This window comes from Rattus norvegicus, chromosome 17 (assembly GCF_036323735.1).
Source record: "Rattus norvegicus strain BN/NHsdMcwi chromosome 17, GRCr8, whole genome shotgun sequence".
Taxonomy (NCBI): domain Eukaryota; kingdom Metazoa; phylum Chordata; class Mammalia; order Rodentia; family Muridae; genus Rattus; species Rattus norvegicus.
In genome coordinates this window covers 93,129,259-93,147,872 of record NC_086035.1, presented here as the reverse complement: position 1 = coordinate 93,147,872, position 18,614 = coordinate 93,129,259, and the positions used below count along the sequence as shown (strand labels likewise).

Sequence of the window (18,614 nt, the reverse complement as noted above, 5' to 3'; positions counted from 1 at the left end):
TGTGTTGTTTGTGTTTATTTCTACAAATAACACCTCCATGAATACTCTACCCCTTCGCATAGGAATGATGGTGATCATCCTTGGCATAATAATGGGACCAATTAGAAAGCCAGCCTTCAGTCTGTGCTTCCTGCACATCTCTGAGAGTGATGGTCAAGACCAGCTGTGTTCACAATCGTCCTGACACACTTGCTTGTTGGGGATTGGTTCTAATGCTTTGAATTAATCCAGCACCCAAAATCAAGAATCTGTGTGTCCAAACACTAAAGGTCCTTGTCCCCAATTGGTTTTTGATTGATCAATAAAGAGCCAATGGCCAATAGCTGGGCAGGTAGACTAAGGCAGGACCTTTATTTAGGTTTGTGAAGGCTAGAAACTAGGAGAGAGGAAGCAGAGATCGCCAGGGTGAGGAAGAGGAAAGATAAGACCTAAAGGCCCACTGACATGTGAGAATCAGGGAAAGCGGCCACACGAGCCACTTCCCCACTTGTGTTTGGGGTAGCAGAGATGAGATCTAGTTTTTAAAAGATGTTAACTCAGGAGTACTGGACGGGAGTGTTTGCTAGCAGCAAGAAGCATTAGAAACGCCCAATCGAAACGCCCGGTCATTAAGTTAGCCAAGGCATATTAAAATTAACTGCTGTGGGGCTGGGGATTTAGCTCAGTGGTAGAGCGCTTACCTAGGAAGCGCAAGGCCCTGGGTTCGGTCCCCAGCTCCGAAAAAAAGAACCAAAAAAAAAAAAAAATCAACTGCTGTGTGTGTGTGTGTGTGTGTGTGTGTGTGTGTGTGTGTGTGTTTTGCAGGCTTGCTCAAATAGTCAACCTTACGTTTTTTGAGGCAAGGTTTCTGAATGACCTTGAACTTGCCTAAAGGCTAAGTTGTCTAGTCAGCCTATCTCTTCCTCTAATAGTGTAAGTATGGGCACTTTTGGGTTTCGTTTGTTTGGGTTGTTTGTTTTTTTGTTTTGTTTTGTTTTGAGACAAGGTTTCTCAGTGTAGCCCTGGCTGTTCTGTAACTCACTCTGCAGACCAGGCTGGCCTCAAACTCACAGAGATCTGCTTGCCTCTGCCTATGTGTAGTGCTGGGATTAGAGGTGTGAACCACCACTACCTGGTTCATACCAGCTTTTTTATGTTAGTTCTGGGAATCAAACTCAGGACCTCTGGCTTGAGTGGCAAGCACTTTACCAACTGAGCTATCTCTCAGGCCCACCTTCCTCTTCTTAGCAACAGCTGACTCTCCTATCATCCTTTGAGAATTTGTAAAGTGCTCTCAGGTACATATTCTCGTCAACCTCTCAAGCATCTATTCACACCAGCTGTGTTCTACAGAGATGGGCATCAAGTGGCGTAGCAGTAGGCAACAATGGATAGAGTTGGTCTATCTCCCTTAAGGTTTAGTGTTTTTGTTGCTGTATTAGTCAGTCGAAGATGCTGTGACAAAGAGCCCCAACTAGGTGTCTTAAACAACAGAAGTGTATTTTCCTGTTTTTTTATATTAACATTCAAGGTCAAGATTTTGCAGGACTAGTTTCTTTGGAGACTGCGAGAGGACTTCTGTGTCAGGCTGCAGTTATCTCTGAGTTTCCATATCTTCCTCTCTCGTGGAATTTTCCGTGTGTACTATCTTTGAGTCCAGTTTCTCCTTTTAAGAAAGACCTTGGTCCAGTTGGGTTAAGGCCCACCCCATGGTCTCATCTTCATCTGACTATATCTGCAAAGACTTTATTTCTAACTATCCCGTTCTGAAGTATTGGGGTTAAGGCCTTGCCTATCTTTTTGGCAGACTATAATTCAACCCATGGCAGATGTTAAGGAGGTAAAATGGCATTTTAGGAGTAAGAACTTTGGTTCAGTGGTTAAAGACCTTAAGACTCTTCCAGAGCATGACAGTCCAATTCCCAGCACCCAACTAACTCCAGTTCAAGGGGATCTGATGCTCTCTTCTGGCCTCTGTGAGTACTACACACACACACACACACACACACACACACACACACACACACACACTGTCCTCCCATGTCCTCAATGTAGTGCCTTGCCCCAAGACTGTCCTCAAGCCGGGGGACTACTATCACATTGCTCACTAAGGAGTAAATAGACAGGAGAAGTGTCCAGATAACCCCAACAAAAGACAAAACATCTTCATTTTGTTCAGTCAAAGCAGTCAGAAGGTTAAAGGTTTCTAAGAGTTGAAAAAACATCACAAAAGTCCCTCTGCACTGCCTCACCATCAAATGGTGGTCCTACCTAATACTAAGAACACCAACAGTCTGGGCTAGGAATGTAGCTCAGTGTGCTTGCTGGGCATGCACAAGGACTCAGGTTTGATTCCTAGTAAGCAATTAGTGACACTTGAATGTTCTCTCAAGTGGCACTTGAGACTTATAACCTATTTTTCTTTCTGACTGTTGACCCACTTTCACTACTTTGAAGAACATGTTGAATGTGTAAGACGCTGATAACTGTTTCTAGTGCTAGTCTCCGAAGGTCTTGTACTCGTATAGGCCAAGCCATTTTTATTTCTAGCAAGTTTCATTCAAATTCTTGTTCACCGATAAAGACGACTTCCCATGGGAGTGGGACGTAGTTTATCCCTTTTAAACTCCTCCCAGAGTTTAACCCCACTGTGAAGCATGGAGCAGTTTCAGAACAACTCCACCTTGATGTTTTCCAGGCCTTTAGGAGATGACCAGCATGAGTTAAGTAAGGTTAAGCAGCTGGTGATGCTTCGTGCATTGAGCGGCTCTGACCTCTTGTGGTCATATTTGGAACTGCCTTGGCAAACCTTCGAGATTTAAACTGAGGCGCGAGTGCCCCCTAAGCTCATTGGTGCCCCGCTGAGAGTCAAGCATCCAAGAAGCCATTCTCGGAGTTCTCCAGCTTTCTGGCCTTTCCATGTCTTAATTTCTGTGCCATCTTAACAAGGACCACTTTTTTAGGCGTCCCGCTTTCTTGCTAAGGGCCTCTAAGATTTTGGCTGTAGCCTCTGAGCTCCACACCCTGGTGAAATAGGAAATGAACAGAGATAGTTTTGCTGCTAAAGGATCTTAACCTCCCCTTCAGAACTGTGGTCTTCAAATGGGCTTGTTCAAGTAGCCTTTGAAAAAGAATGGTCGCAGGGATGAGGCTGCCGCTCTGTTAGTAGCACGCACAAAACTGTGGGTTGGATCCCCAGCATCAGGATCTTACATAGCCCAGGCTGACCTTGATCTCACTGTGTAGCCAAGTTTAGCCTTGAAGTTCTGATCTTCCTGCCACTTTTCAGTCCATGAAGAATGCAATAAGGAAGATTTGTTTGCTCGTGTCTGTCCAGCCCCTCCTTTCAGCTCTTTGAACATACAGCTTGACGTGTGATGGCTGCCTGGATCTTGTGCTCATTCCAGAGTTTGTCTCTCATGGAACCTGTACCACTTTATGTTTCCACCAGCAATGTACAAAGACTTCATTTCCCCATATCTTCCTTTGCAGTTCTTTTTAAAAAATAGCCTCTGGATATGAAATGGCATCAAGTTTTGAGATTAACTGGCATTACTTTAATTAATAATAATAAGGACTTTTCTTTCTGAGCTGGGGTCGCACACTTGCTAAGTAAGCTTGGTACCTCTGTGCAGCAGCCCCAGCCTTGAGCATCTTTTCATGGGCTTATTGACCAATGGTGCATATTCACTACAGGAATATTTATTCGGACCCACTATTCATCTTCGAACTTTGTTCTCTTGGTTGTTGAGTGGCAAAAGATCCTTATGTCCTGAATATTAGCTCCTTGAAAAATGATGCATTTGCAAACACTTTTTCCTTCCTGTAGATTGCCTTCTATTTCTATTGATAGCATGCTTTGATGCACAGCTAATTTTTGCTTCTTTTGATGTTTGCACAGAACCAAGCCAGTCAGTCTTTCAGCCTAGAGTAGGGTGGGGCCCTACAAGCCCAGGCTCTGACTGATGTGAGAAGCTATTAGCGGTTGATGGCTTCCCCGGGAAAGGTAATTTTTTCTAAAGGGTGTGGGCCCTGGTAATTCAATCTTGTTCCAGTGGTTGTCCCTACACCCAAGAAAATAAAGGCAGTACAAACTGAACTTGATGGGTAATTTTAAAACGACAAAAAAAAAAAAAGAGGACAGGAAGTGGGATAGGGTTGGAGTGGATCTGGGAAGAGTTAGGGGGAAAGTGGGAAGTGAATATGAGCAAAATACATTGTATCCACCTACGAACTTCTTAAAGGATTAATGAAATGCTTTCTTTAAAAAAAAAAGCATAACCAAATTGTATCAGAAGATATCAGATTTTTGGAGAGCAAAGTTCTTATTGTCCATGATGGCTCCAGTAAACCAGACATGAATGTATGTCACTGCCCTGAGATCTTCCTGTCATGGGTTAAACTGTTTGGAAATGCAATTAACTGCAATCCACTCGCCTCTTCCACACTCTCTCCTGAGTTTCCAAGTATTGTTTGTTAGAACAGGTAGATGTTGTTTAAGTTCCATACCCTGGGGCCCAAGACAGCTGCTGATTCTGATGGAGGGATGGATTCTTGGAGATTCTCTTCCTAGCATCTTCCCTCATGCCCTCTGGATAGAACTAGGTTTTACAGCCAGGGCATCTCCTTCAAACAACATTCACAGGCAGAGAGGTACTCATTACTACCACTGAGGACATTGTATCACTGGGACACTCTAGGTACATTGATCTAAAATAAGGAAAATAGTTGAGACCTGCGATATAGCTGGTTTGGTAGATTGTTTGCCTAGCATTCAAGAAGCCCTGGTGGTTGGTTCAATCCCCAGCCCTATCTAAACTGTGCTTGGTGTAGTACATGAGTGTTCCTAACACTCAGGAAACAGAAACAGAAAAATCAGAAGTTCAAAGCTATTAGATACATTGAGAATCTGAGGCCAGTATGCTACATGAGTTCTTGTAGAAAGGGTTAGGAATGGGGAAGAGAGAAGCAGACAAAAAAAACCAAAAAACAAAAACAAAAACAAAAACCCAAAAAACAAAAACAAAAACAAAAACAAAAATGCCCATAACAGTAATTTAAGGTCTGGGATATAATTCTGTTTTAAAAAGCCGATTATAGGGGTTGGGGATTTAGCTCAGTGGTAGAGCGCTTGCCTAGCAAGCGCAAGGCCCTGGGTTCGGTCCCCAGCTCCGAAAAAAAGAAAAAGAAAAAAAAAAAAGCCGATTATAAGCTGTTCTCTTCTGTGAACTATGAGGCTAATGAACAGCTTCTTAGGATTCTTAGAACAGTCTTGGATTCCCTAGGTTTTGCCAACCATTAAATCTCCGTTTTTCCCATCATGAACTAGCTCCAACATTACACTATGGTAGCATATGCCTTTGATCCCAGTTCTCAAGAAGTTGAGGCAAGAGGATTGAGAGTCTGAGGCTAAGTCTAGGCCTCAACATTGCAACATCCCATCATGGAACAAAACAACAAAAACACATCAAATAAGATTTTATTTTTAACAGTTTTTTTATTATTTTCTGCACATTTGTACAGCTGTAAACTCAAGGAATCATCCAATAGTTGTATACATCTGGAGAACCATTAATAAGCACCTTCAGTGGTTTCCACAGCTTAAGATTTACCATGTAAAACATTTTAGAAGGGATCTAGTAAAATGAATAAAAGTTATAAAAGTTGTATATCATGAGGAACGTGACAAAAAAAGCAAAAAAAAAAAAAACCCAAAAAACAAAAATTCGAGGCTACTTTATGAGGTTGCATGAAAGAGTCACATGTTCCCTAAATCTTGTGATTTAAATTCCAATTATGTAAGTAAAGACTCCCTTCCAATTTAGGTTCCCAGTCCAATGTAAGCAGGGTGAGGTGGAGGTAGGAGATAGGGTTGGAGGGCTGACTATTGCAAAGCTAGAAGAAAAGGAGGTAGGGGGTTCTGTTCCCCGAGAAAAACATCAGACAAGTTCTTTTATGTCTTCAAGGATAAGCATTCTTTTGGAAAATGTTCCATTTTTCTCTGAAGTTATTTAAGGGTTTTAGTTTTAGCTGCCTTTAAGCCTCTTCCGTGATGTTTCTTCTTGGGTTTTCCATTCCTGTTTTCCATGCTTACCCACCACTTTGTGATAAGTGAGTCTTGTCTGTGCCCTCACCCTACACTGTACAAACTGAACTTCTGGTGCTAAACTTTCAATCCAAAATTTCTAATGCTTTAAGTGTCTAGAAAACTGTTGGAAAAAGAAATATATAGATGATAGATAGATAGATAGATAGATAGATAGATAGATAGATAGATAGATAGATAGAAGAGTAGCTATGCTGGTCAGGGGATATTTTTGAAACAAATCATAGACAGAAACATAGAAGGTGGCAGCAGCAACAGTCCCTCAAACTATACCAATGATCAAACTAGGGTCTAGCAGAAATACCCAGTTAGATCTTCTTAGAGTGTGTCTTCAGATAAGGATCTAGTCAGAAAGGGCCATAGAGAGAGGGAGAAACAAAGATACAATTCTAAAGGTGAGGGACTATGACAGGCCACTGCTTTGTTCAAGTCTAGCCTGGGCTCCAGATGACTCTCCATGAGAAGACTTGAAAACTGGAGTGAGCTAAAGACTCCCATGACATCATAGACCAGATACTAATACAACGGCAAAGAGGAAGAATTTGCTACAATTCAAGACATATTGAAATAACAATCCCCTGTCTTCAAACATCTTGACTCTACATCTTCAAATTCTTCTCACAGGACATTTCCTTGACTTACCTACCTGATTATCGATGGCCACTGAAATGCTAGGACTTTTTAATTTGGGAGGGGCTACTTTTTACCATCCACCAAATTTCATGAATCCCTAGGATTCATGTTGACCTTTGATCACATGGCAGAGAAGGCACTAAAAGCAGGGTCTTGGGCAGGATCAAGGTGTACAACAGGAGAGTAGTTAGATGGGAGCATAAAGACAGAGATTCGAGTACCAAGAGAAAAAGTATGATTCATTACCTTATGTAAGCTGGATCTGGATAGTATGTTGAAAAACTGGGTTAACAGTTGAGCTTGTAATGCCACAGAGAAGTAGCCTTCTTAGGTTTTTGAGGGTCTGCTTACTATGAGGGAGTCTAGGATTAGGAAAAGGTCCTATGGCTCTAGAATGAACACATAATTTTCACCCTATGCTTTTTTTTTTTTTTGAAGAAAAAAATTCAGGCTGTCCCTGAACCCTGCTACACAGACAAGATAGATTCTCTACTCCCAACTGCTGAGGTTGCAGGCATGTACCACCACCCTTGGCTCCTTATCCAGAACTCTATAATCTTTTCTGAAGACTGAGATCAAGGTGTGTGTGTGTGTGTGTGTGTGTGTGTGTGTGTGTGTGTGTGTGTGTGTCCTCATGTTGGGGTAGAGATTTTCCCATTACTGAGCTAAGGGTAATTGTTTTAGGGAAGGTTAAGGGAAAGTTGTGAGGGCTCAAGCTAGGCTAGAGCTGAGCCTAGTGGTCACACCACTAAAAGACACCTTTCAGTCTGAATCAAGTCACTTCCAGTAGGGTGTTACTGTGAAATACTTGAAGAGGGAGCAAGGAATTCTTGAGATCATTTCCGTTCAATGCAGTCAACTCCCAAGGTGTTGTCAGGACATCGGCAGGTCCTGCTCCCTGGAGTTGGCAAGCAGAGGTGGGTACAGCCACCATTATTCACTGAGCAGTAATTGTGGCCTGGAGAAGAATGAGATCAGCGTCATAGTCTTCCCTCTGACTGACTTTGTACCTACAGCACGCTCCCCATTAACCTCCTTGTGGGCTCAAGGGGCCACGTTGAGCTGCTGTTGGTTTCTTTAAGACAGGCACAAACATAAGACAGGCATTTCTGATTTAGAAGTTTGTGGTTAATCTTGATTGTCAACTTGGTAGAATCACATCAGAAATGCACCTCTGGGTATGTCTGTTAGGAGGTTCTAGATTGAGCTAATTGAGGTGGGAAAAATCCAGGAATCCTTCAGGAAGGGATATCCAGGATATGCAGGCTAGGATACCTACAGGAAGGAGCCCATGGGTGTACTTAGGCCACCATGATTCTCTTAGGGATTCTGGGTGTTGACCCCTATGCAGCAGCATGGATGTTACCTTGGGGACACTGGGACAGGGCAATGGTGATTCCATAGAGCCGGGTATGCTTATGTGGGTGGAAGGCATCCATCTCTTTGGATACAGCAAGGTCCATGGCAATCACCGAGTTCCTGCAAAGCACCAAAGCACAGAGTGAACACGCCTCTGTTGGCTTGAACTGTTCTCAGTGGAGTTAGGCAGCCTCTTCTGTGGCTTGAAAGAGTAAGGGATATGGTGGTCTTGTTCTCTGTGTATCCCTTCCTCCATCCCCCTGGGCTGGGTCAAGCTTGTAGTTTACTGGCTTTTTAAAATAAGGGTCAAAACAATTGATCCTCTCCCCCCTGCTCTAAATTCCAGTTGACCTATAGGCTCTCTTAGTCAGCTACCTCCCTGGTGTGACCCTCCCTTTGAAGAAGGTCTGGTCCAGAAAAAGCTATGAAAATACTGCAATTTAAAAACACACTGATGGGCTGGAGAGATGGCTCAGTGGTTAGGAGCACTGACTGCTCTTCTGGAAGTCCTGAGTTCAAATCCCAGCAACCACATGGTGGCTCACAACCGTCTGTAATGGTATCTGATGCCCTCTTCTGGTATGTCTGAAGACAGCACAGTGTACTCTTATAAATAAAATAAAATAAAAAACACTGATATAGAGGTATGACATAATCAAGGATCTGTTCAGCCATGTGACATCTGGTGGCTCCTGGAGAAAGAACAGGCATGCTCAGGAAGTCCCAGGTTTGGGTATGATAAATGGTACCCCTCTGAGATTAGACAGCCCTCTTCCTCTACCCTCCTCTATATCTGATAGCCAGGGATCACTGGAGGGTCAAAGGTCAGAGCAAGAGGCAAGAGGCAAAGACCTCCACAGAGACTAAGGGAAGGACATAGTTTGGCCTAGCCATCATGACAGCAGCCTACATACGTCTTCCAATCTGTATAGTACAAATTCTTCCCATAGCTCGTCACGGCGAAAGGATACTGGAGCCCTTCGAGAACCTTACGTCTGCTGGGTTGAGCTGGGTTCAGGCATTCTGCCCTATGGGTGCCTGTGTGAAGCAAACACAAGTTGGTCATTGTTCATGCAAGAAATGAGCCCTTTGTGTCAGAATACAGGAGTCCGAATGACAAGGATGGGGGAGTTCAGTGTTGCAGTGGCATGTCCTGGAGTACACAGAGGGCTGGCTCGTCAGCACTGGCATTCCGCCTCCGTTTTGTCTTTTCCCTTTCACCAGCCTACACCCACCTGAGTTCCAGCACCCACACCTGGCCCTACTGAGGAGAGGTGAGCCAGGACAGAGAAGCCACAGCCTGTGGTGGCCTTCCCAGCCCTTTGTCTCAGGAGAGACCCTGCTATCTTCTGGCTTTTGCTCAAGTCCCTCCCTTCTTTTTTTTTTTTTTTTTTCTCTGTGGCCTGGCTGCCAGGTTTTTTTGTTTTTTTTTTTTTTTTTTTGGTTCTTTTTTTCAGAGCTGGGGACCGAACCCAGGGCCTTGCGCTTCCTAGGCAAGCGCTCTACCACTGAGCTAAATCCCCAGCCCCAAGTCCCTCCCTTCTAAGAATCTCCAGACCCTTTCTCCCCACAGTTGGGGCACTGAAGAACTCTGACTGATTAGCATGGGAGTGGCCTGACACTAATGCCTGCATTGATGGCTATCATAGTCTTCTATAAATATGTAAGCATTCATACCCTACGTTTTGTACTATTTAGTTGTGGGACAGAGAAGGTACTCAGCCATAGACTTTCACAGGGAGAGATGATGGGTGGTCATCAGTGATAAGCATCTTTCTCCCCATCTCATCTCAAGCCTGCACAGCTGAAGCAGGGCCACATGAGGTACTCTATGCCGGATGCACTAGTACCTCTGAACATATAGCATATATTCAATACTCAGTAACCTCCCACCAAAATAGGAGTCAGCCATTTTTTATTGAACCATGTAGCAATTATTTCAGGTTCTGTAGGCTTAAAAGCAGAAGCAAGCATGATACCAGGTATTTAACCCTTAAAATGGTAACATTTAACAATGTAAAATTTGTTCTGAGCTTATTCGCTAGATAGAAAGAGGCGATGGGTAAGATTTGCCAACTGTAGATCAAGAAGAACAAGACAATGAAGAACTATGTGTAGACGATCTCAAGCTTCCTGTTACCTGCATCCACCCAGCAGAGCTGAGATGAGAACGCATCAAAGGTCAGACCATTGGGCAAGCCCAGGTTGTCCTGTGCGAGAATCCTCCGGTTGGTGCCATCCATGTGAGAAGTCTCAATTTTGGGATTATCTCTGTTCCAATCTGTCCAATAAAGGTTCCTGGAGGAGGTATCAGGGTGGAAAGAAGAAGCAAGATCCTGAAAACACTTTAAAAGGACCAGGTAGGAAGTGATCAGCAGACAAGAAAACGATACAGCTAAGTGAGATCCCGGGAGGCTAAGGTGGATTCTAGGGTTACTTTGGTTCTTTGTTCAAACTCGGTTATATGTTACTAACAAATTTCCTTTAATATTTCCTCTAGCATATCTTGAAAAAAACTCAGTGGGCAAAGTGAGGACCTGGGTTCAATTCCCAGCACCATATTCAAAACAAAACAAAAAGCTGAGTGTGGTGACTGAGAATTGTGATCCCAGTGCTGGGGAGAAGGAAGCAGGTGGATCACTGGGTCTCTCTGGCTAGATAGCCTGTACTACTTGGGGAGGTAGAGGCCAAGGAGATATCCTGCTCAAAACAAGGTGGACATTGACTGAGAATGATACACAAGGTTTTTTTGTTTTTTTGTTTTTTTGTTTTTTTTACCAAATACACATACAGACACGTAAACGTCAGGCCAGACATAACAAACAGTAATTCCTTGAGCGATAAACTTATGCAGGAGGACACAGTGCAGCAATGTGATTTGACTAAAGCAAGATTCAAATACCAGCAGAGAGTGGTAGAGATTGTCTGGTGTGTAAGGGGTAGCTGAATGGCCTCAACACAAGAGATATCATCTCTAAGGAAACAGTCTCCAGGAGTTGGGGCCTGGGATGTAAGCTTGCCATAGGGAGAAAAGAGAGAAAGCTGCAATGGGCTGAAAAATCCCTCAGGAAGGCGATTCCAGGATGCTCAAGCCACAGCTGCTCCAACAAGGAGTGCTGGGGACATGGTTAGGCCAACCCAACACAATCTACAACATTCTTGCAATCTGAGTATTAGTTGACATTCAACCTATCTAGAAACCACTTGATTTCTGAGCTGTCATCCTACAATTCTTGACAGAATTGTGAAACTGGAACATGGCAAGGTGTCCTAAGTATGTCAGCATCTCATTAGCTTGTAGACTTTTCATCTTGCACAGACAAAACACCTCAAGAGGGTAAGGCTGGCATCAGAGACAATCCAAAAAGCCAGAGACTAAAAACAAAAACTCCAGACACGTGTAGGCTAACATACCCTCGTACAGAGTCTGTCACAATGCCTCTGGGATTCACCAAACCCGTGTCAAACAGCACTCGGCGCTGGGTGCCATCCATCTTTGCAACTTCTATTCGATCCAGGTGAGAGTCCGTCCAGAAGATAGTTCGGCCAAGATGGTCAAGAGCGATGCCTTCAGGGCTTCCAAGATCTGGAAGGAAAGAAACATTGAGTCATATCCCAACCTAAGAGTTCTCTGATTATTAAGTTGTCTTAGATATGGTGGTCAAACCTTAAGAAACCAAATGGGAATGTGAAATTCTTACTGTTATAAGATGATCAATTTCCCAAGTGAGAAATTCAACCATCCTCACCCATGCACTGGGAACCAGGAGAGTTACTATGACAAAGATATAGCCCTGTCCATTAAGAAGCCCACATCCAACGACCATTCAAACTGAGTTCTAGTTTCTATGGGCAGATTCAGATACAGAATCAGCTTGAGTTTACCAGGGAAGGGTTCTGGGGAAGTGGAAGCTAGTTCCTAAAGGACCAATGAGAGTTTATCGGATAAGGATCTTGCATAAGTATTCGAAGGTATAAAGAAGACTGCAAGTGGCTTGAGGTGGGCTGTGATTAATTTTATTTGGCCAGAGACCATGAAATGAGGGAGTAGCCCTCGGTGGAATGAGGATGGAGGTAAAGAAGCCAGAGCTTATCTATGACAAACAGTAGACATGTAGTCTTAAGCGAGGGTGGAACGGTAGGTACATCCTTCTTCTTCTTTAGCAATTACTGGACAGGGAGGCATTTCAGGAAATGATATTGCTAATCATACTCTTAGTACCTGAATACAAATATAAAGGGTAAAAGGAAGGTGTTTGGTGATTACAAATTATACTTCCCACTTGAGGGGTTGTTTAGCTTGGCTAGAATATAAGTAGGAAGGGAACCAGCCTCTGCTACCCAAGGCATCAGGCATTTGAGAAAGTCAGCCCTGCACCCTCTCATCCATATACAAGCAAGTCAGCCTCTCATCTCAGTCTTTCCTAGAACAGAGAATGGTGTAGGGACTGCAAAGTTTCTGTCAGAGACTATGGAGATGGTTCAGTTGGTAAAGCATTTGCTGTGCAAGCATGAAGATCTAAGTTCAATTCCAGCACCCACAAAAAAGCCAGGCACGACAAAGCCATTTGTAATCCCAGCACTGGGCAAACACAGACAAAAGGATCTCTGGGGTTTTTTGGCCTCTCAGGGTAGTGCAATTGATGAGCTTTAGGTTCAGTAAGAGACAGTAAGTAAGGGGGTGACATTCACCTAATACTGACATTCAAATGTGTGTGCACCTCCAACCCACACATATAAACACACACACACACACACACACACACACACCTCTGACAAGTGCCCAACCAGAGAATAGTGATTCTGATAAATAAAACATATATATGGTTTATTATTCATATCCAAAGAAGAGCTGTATAAACTATTAAGCTCTTTCCCATACCCAACAATGAAATTGTCTCCCAGGGGCTCCCTATGGCTTTCAGATAGAATACATACACAGGCACCTCAGCAGCTACTCAATGAGGAGAAAATTTGGAATGGCCACATCCTGTGGGATCCCCTGAACAGCTCCTGCATACTGCAGGGATGGGAGCTGCCTAGTACCTTCACAGAGCATCCAAAGGAAGCCTATTGGAGCTTATGTCACACCATCACCTACACAATTCTGGTCCTGATCTCAAATCGCTGAGGGCTAGAAAAATCTCACAGAAGAGAGAGAGAGACAGCAGAGACAGAGGGGGAGGGGGAGGGGGAAGGGGAAGGGGGAGGGAGGGGGAGAGACAGCAGAGACAGAGGGGGAGGGGGAGGGGGAGGGGAGGGGGAGGGAGAGGAGGGAGAGAGAGAGAGACAGCAGAGACAGAGGGGGAGGGGGAGGGGGAAGGGGAGGGGGAGGGAGAGGGAGGGGGGAGAGACAGCAGAGACAGAGGGGGAGGGGGAGGGGGAGGGAGAGGGAGGGGAGAGAGAGAGAGACAGCAGAGACAGAGGGGGAGGGGGAGGGGGGAAGGGGAGGGGGAGGGGGAGGGGGGAGAGAGAGAGAGAATGTGCTTACGCACATACAAGGGAATAGGTTTTTCTTTACTGCTGTGTGAAAACGCATTTCAGTATGAGACCTAGTAAGAAAGTTTCAGGACAAGAAGAACCCTATGAAAGAAATTCTCTGGAAGTCAATCTCAGTCAAGATGTTTGGTTGATTCTGTGTGCTTTCACAGTCAGTCAGTTTTGGCCTTTCATACTGTGCTTAAAGGTCCCTTGGCTGATTTCCCGTGCCAAAAGCAACAGGAAATAGCAGACAGTGACCTATTCCCCTCTTCCACTAGGATTTGAAATCAGATAACAGCAACAATGTTTTCAACAGAGATGGTAAAAGGCGTTTTCAAAGTTTTCTTCATAAGCCAGAGCATGAAGGCTAACCAATACCATGTAAATAGCCCACTGCTTTCAGAAAAGGAGTCAAGGGCCAAACACAAAGCCAGGGGTGTTTCAGTCAGCCTCAGCTTGATTCCTGACATGTTATCTTTAAGAGGGAAATGAGGAAAAGGAAAAATGGCTAAGAGGTGGATCCTTATAGCATATTAACTATTAGAGGGGTGCTAAATTGGAAGTTGAATGCTTTGAAGAGGACATGGGGCTTTATATAGCTAACATCAGCACAATAATACCTTCTGAGCAAAAACACTCCCAAACCCGATGAGTCATGACTGAAGAAGCTCAAGTTTCTTGACCATTTCAGTACTGGGGACCTTTTCATGTGAAATGGAATTTTTTTAAACTGAGGTTGAACCCAGAGCCTCACACATGCTATACAAAAGGCTCTAGCACTGAACTATATAATGTATTTTTTACTTTGAGACAGGGTCTTACAATCTACCCAGGCTGACCTGGAACTTACAACCCTTTTGCTTCAGCCTCTCAAATAACTGGAATGAGAAACCTACAACAGTGGGCCTGGCTAGTCTTTATTTATTGAATGAAGGTATTAAAAAGTTACATATTTCTTTGTTCAAGCAGGCACCTAGATGAGGGTAAATGTTTAGGTTATGTTCTGTCAACACAACACATACTTTATCATGTTGAGCGAAATAGAATTCTCTGTGATAGTTGGTCCCAGCTAGTTGGATTCCATGTGAGAACTAGGGAGAGGAAAGATGTGTCGAAGTAGGAAAAAGAAACTACCCCCACCCAGGGTGCTATATTTTGAAATGATAACCCTTTAACCCCAACATATCTTTGGGGACAGAGTCTACTTTCATTGCTGGGTGTGGTGATACATACTTGTAACCCAGGGCCAGAGAGAAAGAGGCAAGAGAAGCAGGACCTTCAGACTAGGTAAGACTGCCAAACGTTAGTATAGTAACCAAAATAGCTCAGTTGGGAGGATGTTAGACCGAAAATACTAATTAATTAAGCAAGCTGAGTGGTGGTGCATGCATATAATCCTGACACGTGGGAGGTAGAGGTGGGAAGATCATGAGTTCAAAGCCATCCTCAGCTACAAGTTGAGTTTGGGGGATTGCCCGGTTCACATGAAATCCTATCTCGAAAATTAAGTAAATAAATAGTCTTCAACTTCTGGGTGAATATCTGTTAATATGCTAGTGGGTTTCTGGACCATTCCTTCCACCTTTAAACTTAATTAAACTCCAACGCAGCACATGGTGGAGCACTCTGTGAGAAGCCATTGCAGCTCAGACATCTACAGCCTTTGATTAAACTCTCTTGGAACACACAGTAGAACACTCTGTGAGAAGCCATTGCAGGCTTAGAAGCTAGAAGAAGAAATGAAATGTTGAGTTTGGTTTCATGATGCACAAAGATGGACCATGTACTCTCTCTGCCTTGTTTCAGTTTAATTATCCTAAGACAAGCAGCTAACCTCAGCCAGAATATCCCTGGTTTAATGACACAACTGGCCTATGGAAAAGGACATAGCATGGAGGCAAACGAAGCAGCTTTTCCCCCCACCCCTCACTTCCTGCCAAGAGCAACATGGGCTGCTAGAAGTAACACCTGGGCAATGTTTGCTTGCCCACCTTGTCGAATGATGGTGGTTGGCTCTCCACCGTGTAGGCTGGCTCTCCCAATGGAAGGCTCGCTGATGTCTGTCCAGTAAACCACCTTGTCCACGCAGTCAAAGGCCAAACCAATGATGACTTTTGCCTGGAAGTAACATCAGTGATTGAGAGCAGTTCACCCACTTGCTAGCGTTGCTTTGAATCCTCCCATGTGCCTGTACATCCTCAGATAGTATTTTAAATAAAGTAAATATGTTTTGTCCATTTATATTTTAATTATCGAATTATAGAAACTATATAGTTCAGAAAAAAAAATCACCCACTAGCTAGTGTTGCCTTGACTTTTTTCCCATGTGCTTATACATCCTCAGATAGTATTTTAAATGAAATGAATGTTTTGTCCACTCACATTTTTAATTGAATTGTAGAAACTGTACAGTTCAGAAAAAACTCCTTTCTAAAATCCTGTGTTTGCGGGGCTGGGGATTTAGCTCAGTGGTAGAGCGCTTACCTAGGAAGCGCAAGGCCCTGGGTTCGGTCCCCAGCTCCGAAAAAAAGAACCAAAAAAAAAAAAAATCCTGTGTTTGCACTTACACATATGAGAGAGAGAGAGAGAGAGAGAGAGAGAGAGAGAGAGAGAGAGAGAGAGAGTGTGTGTGTGTGTGTGTGTGTGTGTGTGTGTGTTATGGGTGTATGTATATTTGTCTCCGGCTTGATTTTCATTTTTTATATTTCTGTATATGTGTGTATCCTTATGTGTCTGTTTTTGTGCCCTTGGAGGCCAGAAGAGAGTGTTGGATCCCTGGAACTAGGGTCACAGGTGTCTGTGAGCTGACAGTATTTGGGTGATGAAAATCAAATGGGTCCTCTGTGAAAGCAGCAAGTGCTTCTAACCTCTGAGCTGTCTTTCCAGCCCCCAACATGAACATTTCAAATGCACAAGATCCTACAATGCGTACAGCGAAGCATTAAAGAGTGAAATTAAAGATGGCCTGCATAATTAGAAAGAGGTAAATCAGGTTAATGGGTTCTGCAGTTTAATACTGCTAAGATATCAGTTCCCCTTAGTGATGGTTTCAGTGGCTGTAATGGTTTGTATATGCTTGGCCCAGGGAGTGGCACTATCTGGAGGTATGGCCTTGTTGGAATAGGTGTGTCACTGTGGGTGTGGGCCTAAGATCTTCACCCTAGCTACCTGGAAGTCAGTCTTCCACTAGCAGCCTTCAGATGTAGATGTAGAACTCTCAGCATGCCTGCCTGGATGCTGCCATGCTTCTTCTGCCTTGATGACAATGGACTGAACCTCTGATCCTATAAGCCAGCCCCATTTAAATGTTGTCCTTATAAGACTTGCCTTGGCCATGGTGTCTGTTCATAGCAATAAAACCCTAACTAAGACAGTGACCCACTGTCTCCTTTGTTAAAGTTACCTGGTTGTTTGGTTCTGCTTTTATTTGATTGTTGTTTGGTCTTACATGTAACACTTGCTGGCCTAGAACTCCCTATGGAGACCAGGCTGGTCTAGAATTCACAGAGATCTGCTTCCTGAGTGCTGGGATTAAAGGTGTGAGCCACCACTCCTAGCTGGCTGGATTTTTGTTGTTGTTGCTGCTGCTGCTGCTGCTGTGTTGTTGTTGTTGTTGTTGTTGTTGTTGTTGTTGTTGTTGTTTTAATGGAACAAGCAGTTTATTTTAACACATTACATGATCATGTGAATAACAACAACAGCAGTATGGCTGCTCATGTCTGTAATCTCAGAACCCAGGAGGTAGAGGCCAAGAGTTCAAAGCTGGCTTTGACTACAGTAACATGTTCAAGTCAAGCCTGATCTATAGAATGAGACTGCCTAAAAAATAAAATAAAATAAATATCTAAAATAATCAAAACAGTCTAAGAAAGGAACTCAAATCTCCATGACTTTGAGATCTACTATGATCAAGACATAATGGCATATTTACAAATGGATACTATATTACATAGGATTACAAATATAGTTATATTTGTAATATGTACAAATATACACAGATACACATGCATGTGCATAGTATACTACTAGCTTGGTATATTATACATAGCTATTTACTATGTTGGCATTATAGTGTGTGTGTCATACTATATTGATATCATACATTATATACTATAGTATATTTAGCTATGAACTATTTTGACATTATATTGTCTTACAATATACTATCTTGGTATGCTACATTATATTTTATATTATATATAGGGTTAGAGTTTATTAACCACATTAGCATTAAATTATATTATGTTGTATTACATTAATTATCTTGATATTCTATCATAGTATATTATGTATAGCCATTAACTATCTTGGTAGTCAGGCCCCTAGAGCTGGGACTATCACCAAGGCTATTCAGCTGATACTCACAGGGATATGGAGAAAGGCCTTGGCTTCTGTCTTCTTCATGGTGTTTCTTTCCAGGGGCAGGCGCTCAATCTTCCCAGTCTGAGCAAAGAGTAAGTGTGTCCCTGGAGGTAAGGGGATGACAGCTGTGGGTACTACTGGTCCCTGGTGAATAGGAGGCGCCACTGTACTGAGACCTAGAGGGCAAGAGATGGTCAATGAATGAGGGTTGTGAATATCAGAAATGCACAGGTGCAATCTAAGGCTCAAGCATGCAGACACATCCATGCATTCATGTGTGAGCACACAGGTACACATACATGTGCATTTATATGTACATAGGAAGATATGCATATGTGCTCATTCACCCATCTACATATCACCCATATCCTAGGTCTTGTCACATTTATTGTATTCAAACAGCACGGCCAACCACACAATACCCATTTTCTGTCTGAAACTCCAGAGACAGAATGCCTTCAGCCGTCAAAGGCATTTATGAAGAAGACACGGCAGAACATAAGAGAATTTATGAAGAAGATGGAGAAGAACATAAGTTTAGTATAAAGGTCCAGTTGGGTAAAGAGGTAGCTTTGCTCTAACTTATACAATGACTTGGTTATTTATGTTCTGACTGGATGTTGGTCTTGTATGAGAGCCAAAGCAGTGCTGGGAGCAATAGCGCCAACACCTCTGTCTTCACGGAGCGACATTA

The 18,614-nt window shown here is 43.4% G+C and overlaps 1 protein-coding gene across 2 annotated transcripts in view; it reads right to left on the bottom strand.

The window, feature by feature from the left end:
* Nucleotides 1-5,456: 5,456 nt before the first annotated feature.
* Nucleotides 5,457-18,614, bottom strand: part of Nid1 (nidogen 1) — a 73,404-nt gene continuing 60,246 nt past the window's right edge. For both annotated transcript variants that reach the window (XM_063276080.1, NM_001398520.1), the window contains 7 exon segments: nt 17,924-18,096; nt 15,550-15,676; nt 11,492-11,663; nt 10,218-10,375; nt 8,992-9,115; nt 8,085-8,197; nt 5,457-7,676 (listed from right to left, as the gene is read on the bottom strand). In XM_063276080.1, coding sequence (XP_063132150.1) covers nt 7,555-7,676; nt 8,085-8,197; nt 8,992-9,115; nt 10,218-10,375; nt 11,492-11,663; nt 15,550-15,676; nt 17,924-18,096 — 989 coding nt within the window. In that variant the 3' untranslated portion in view covers nt 5,457-7,554.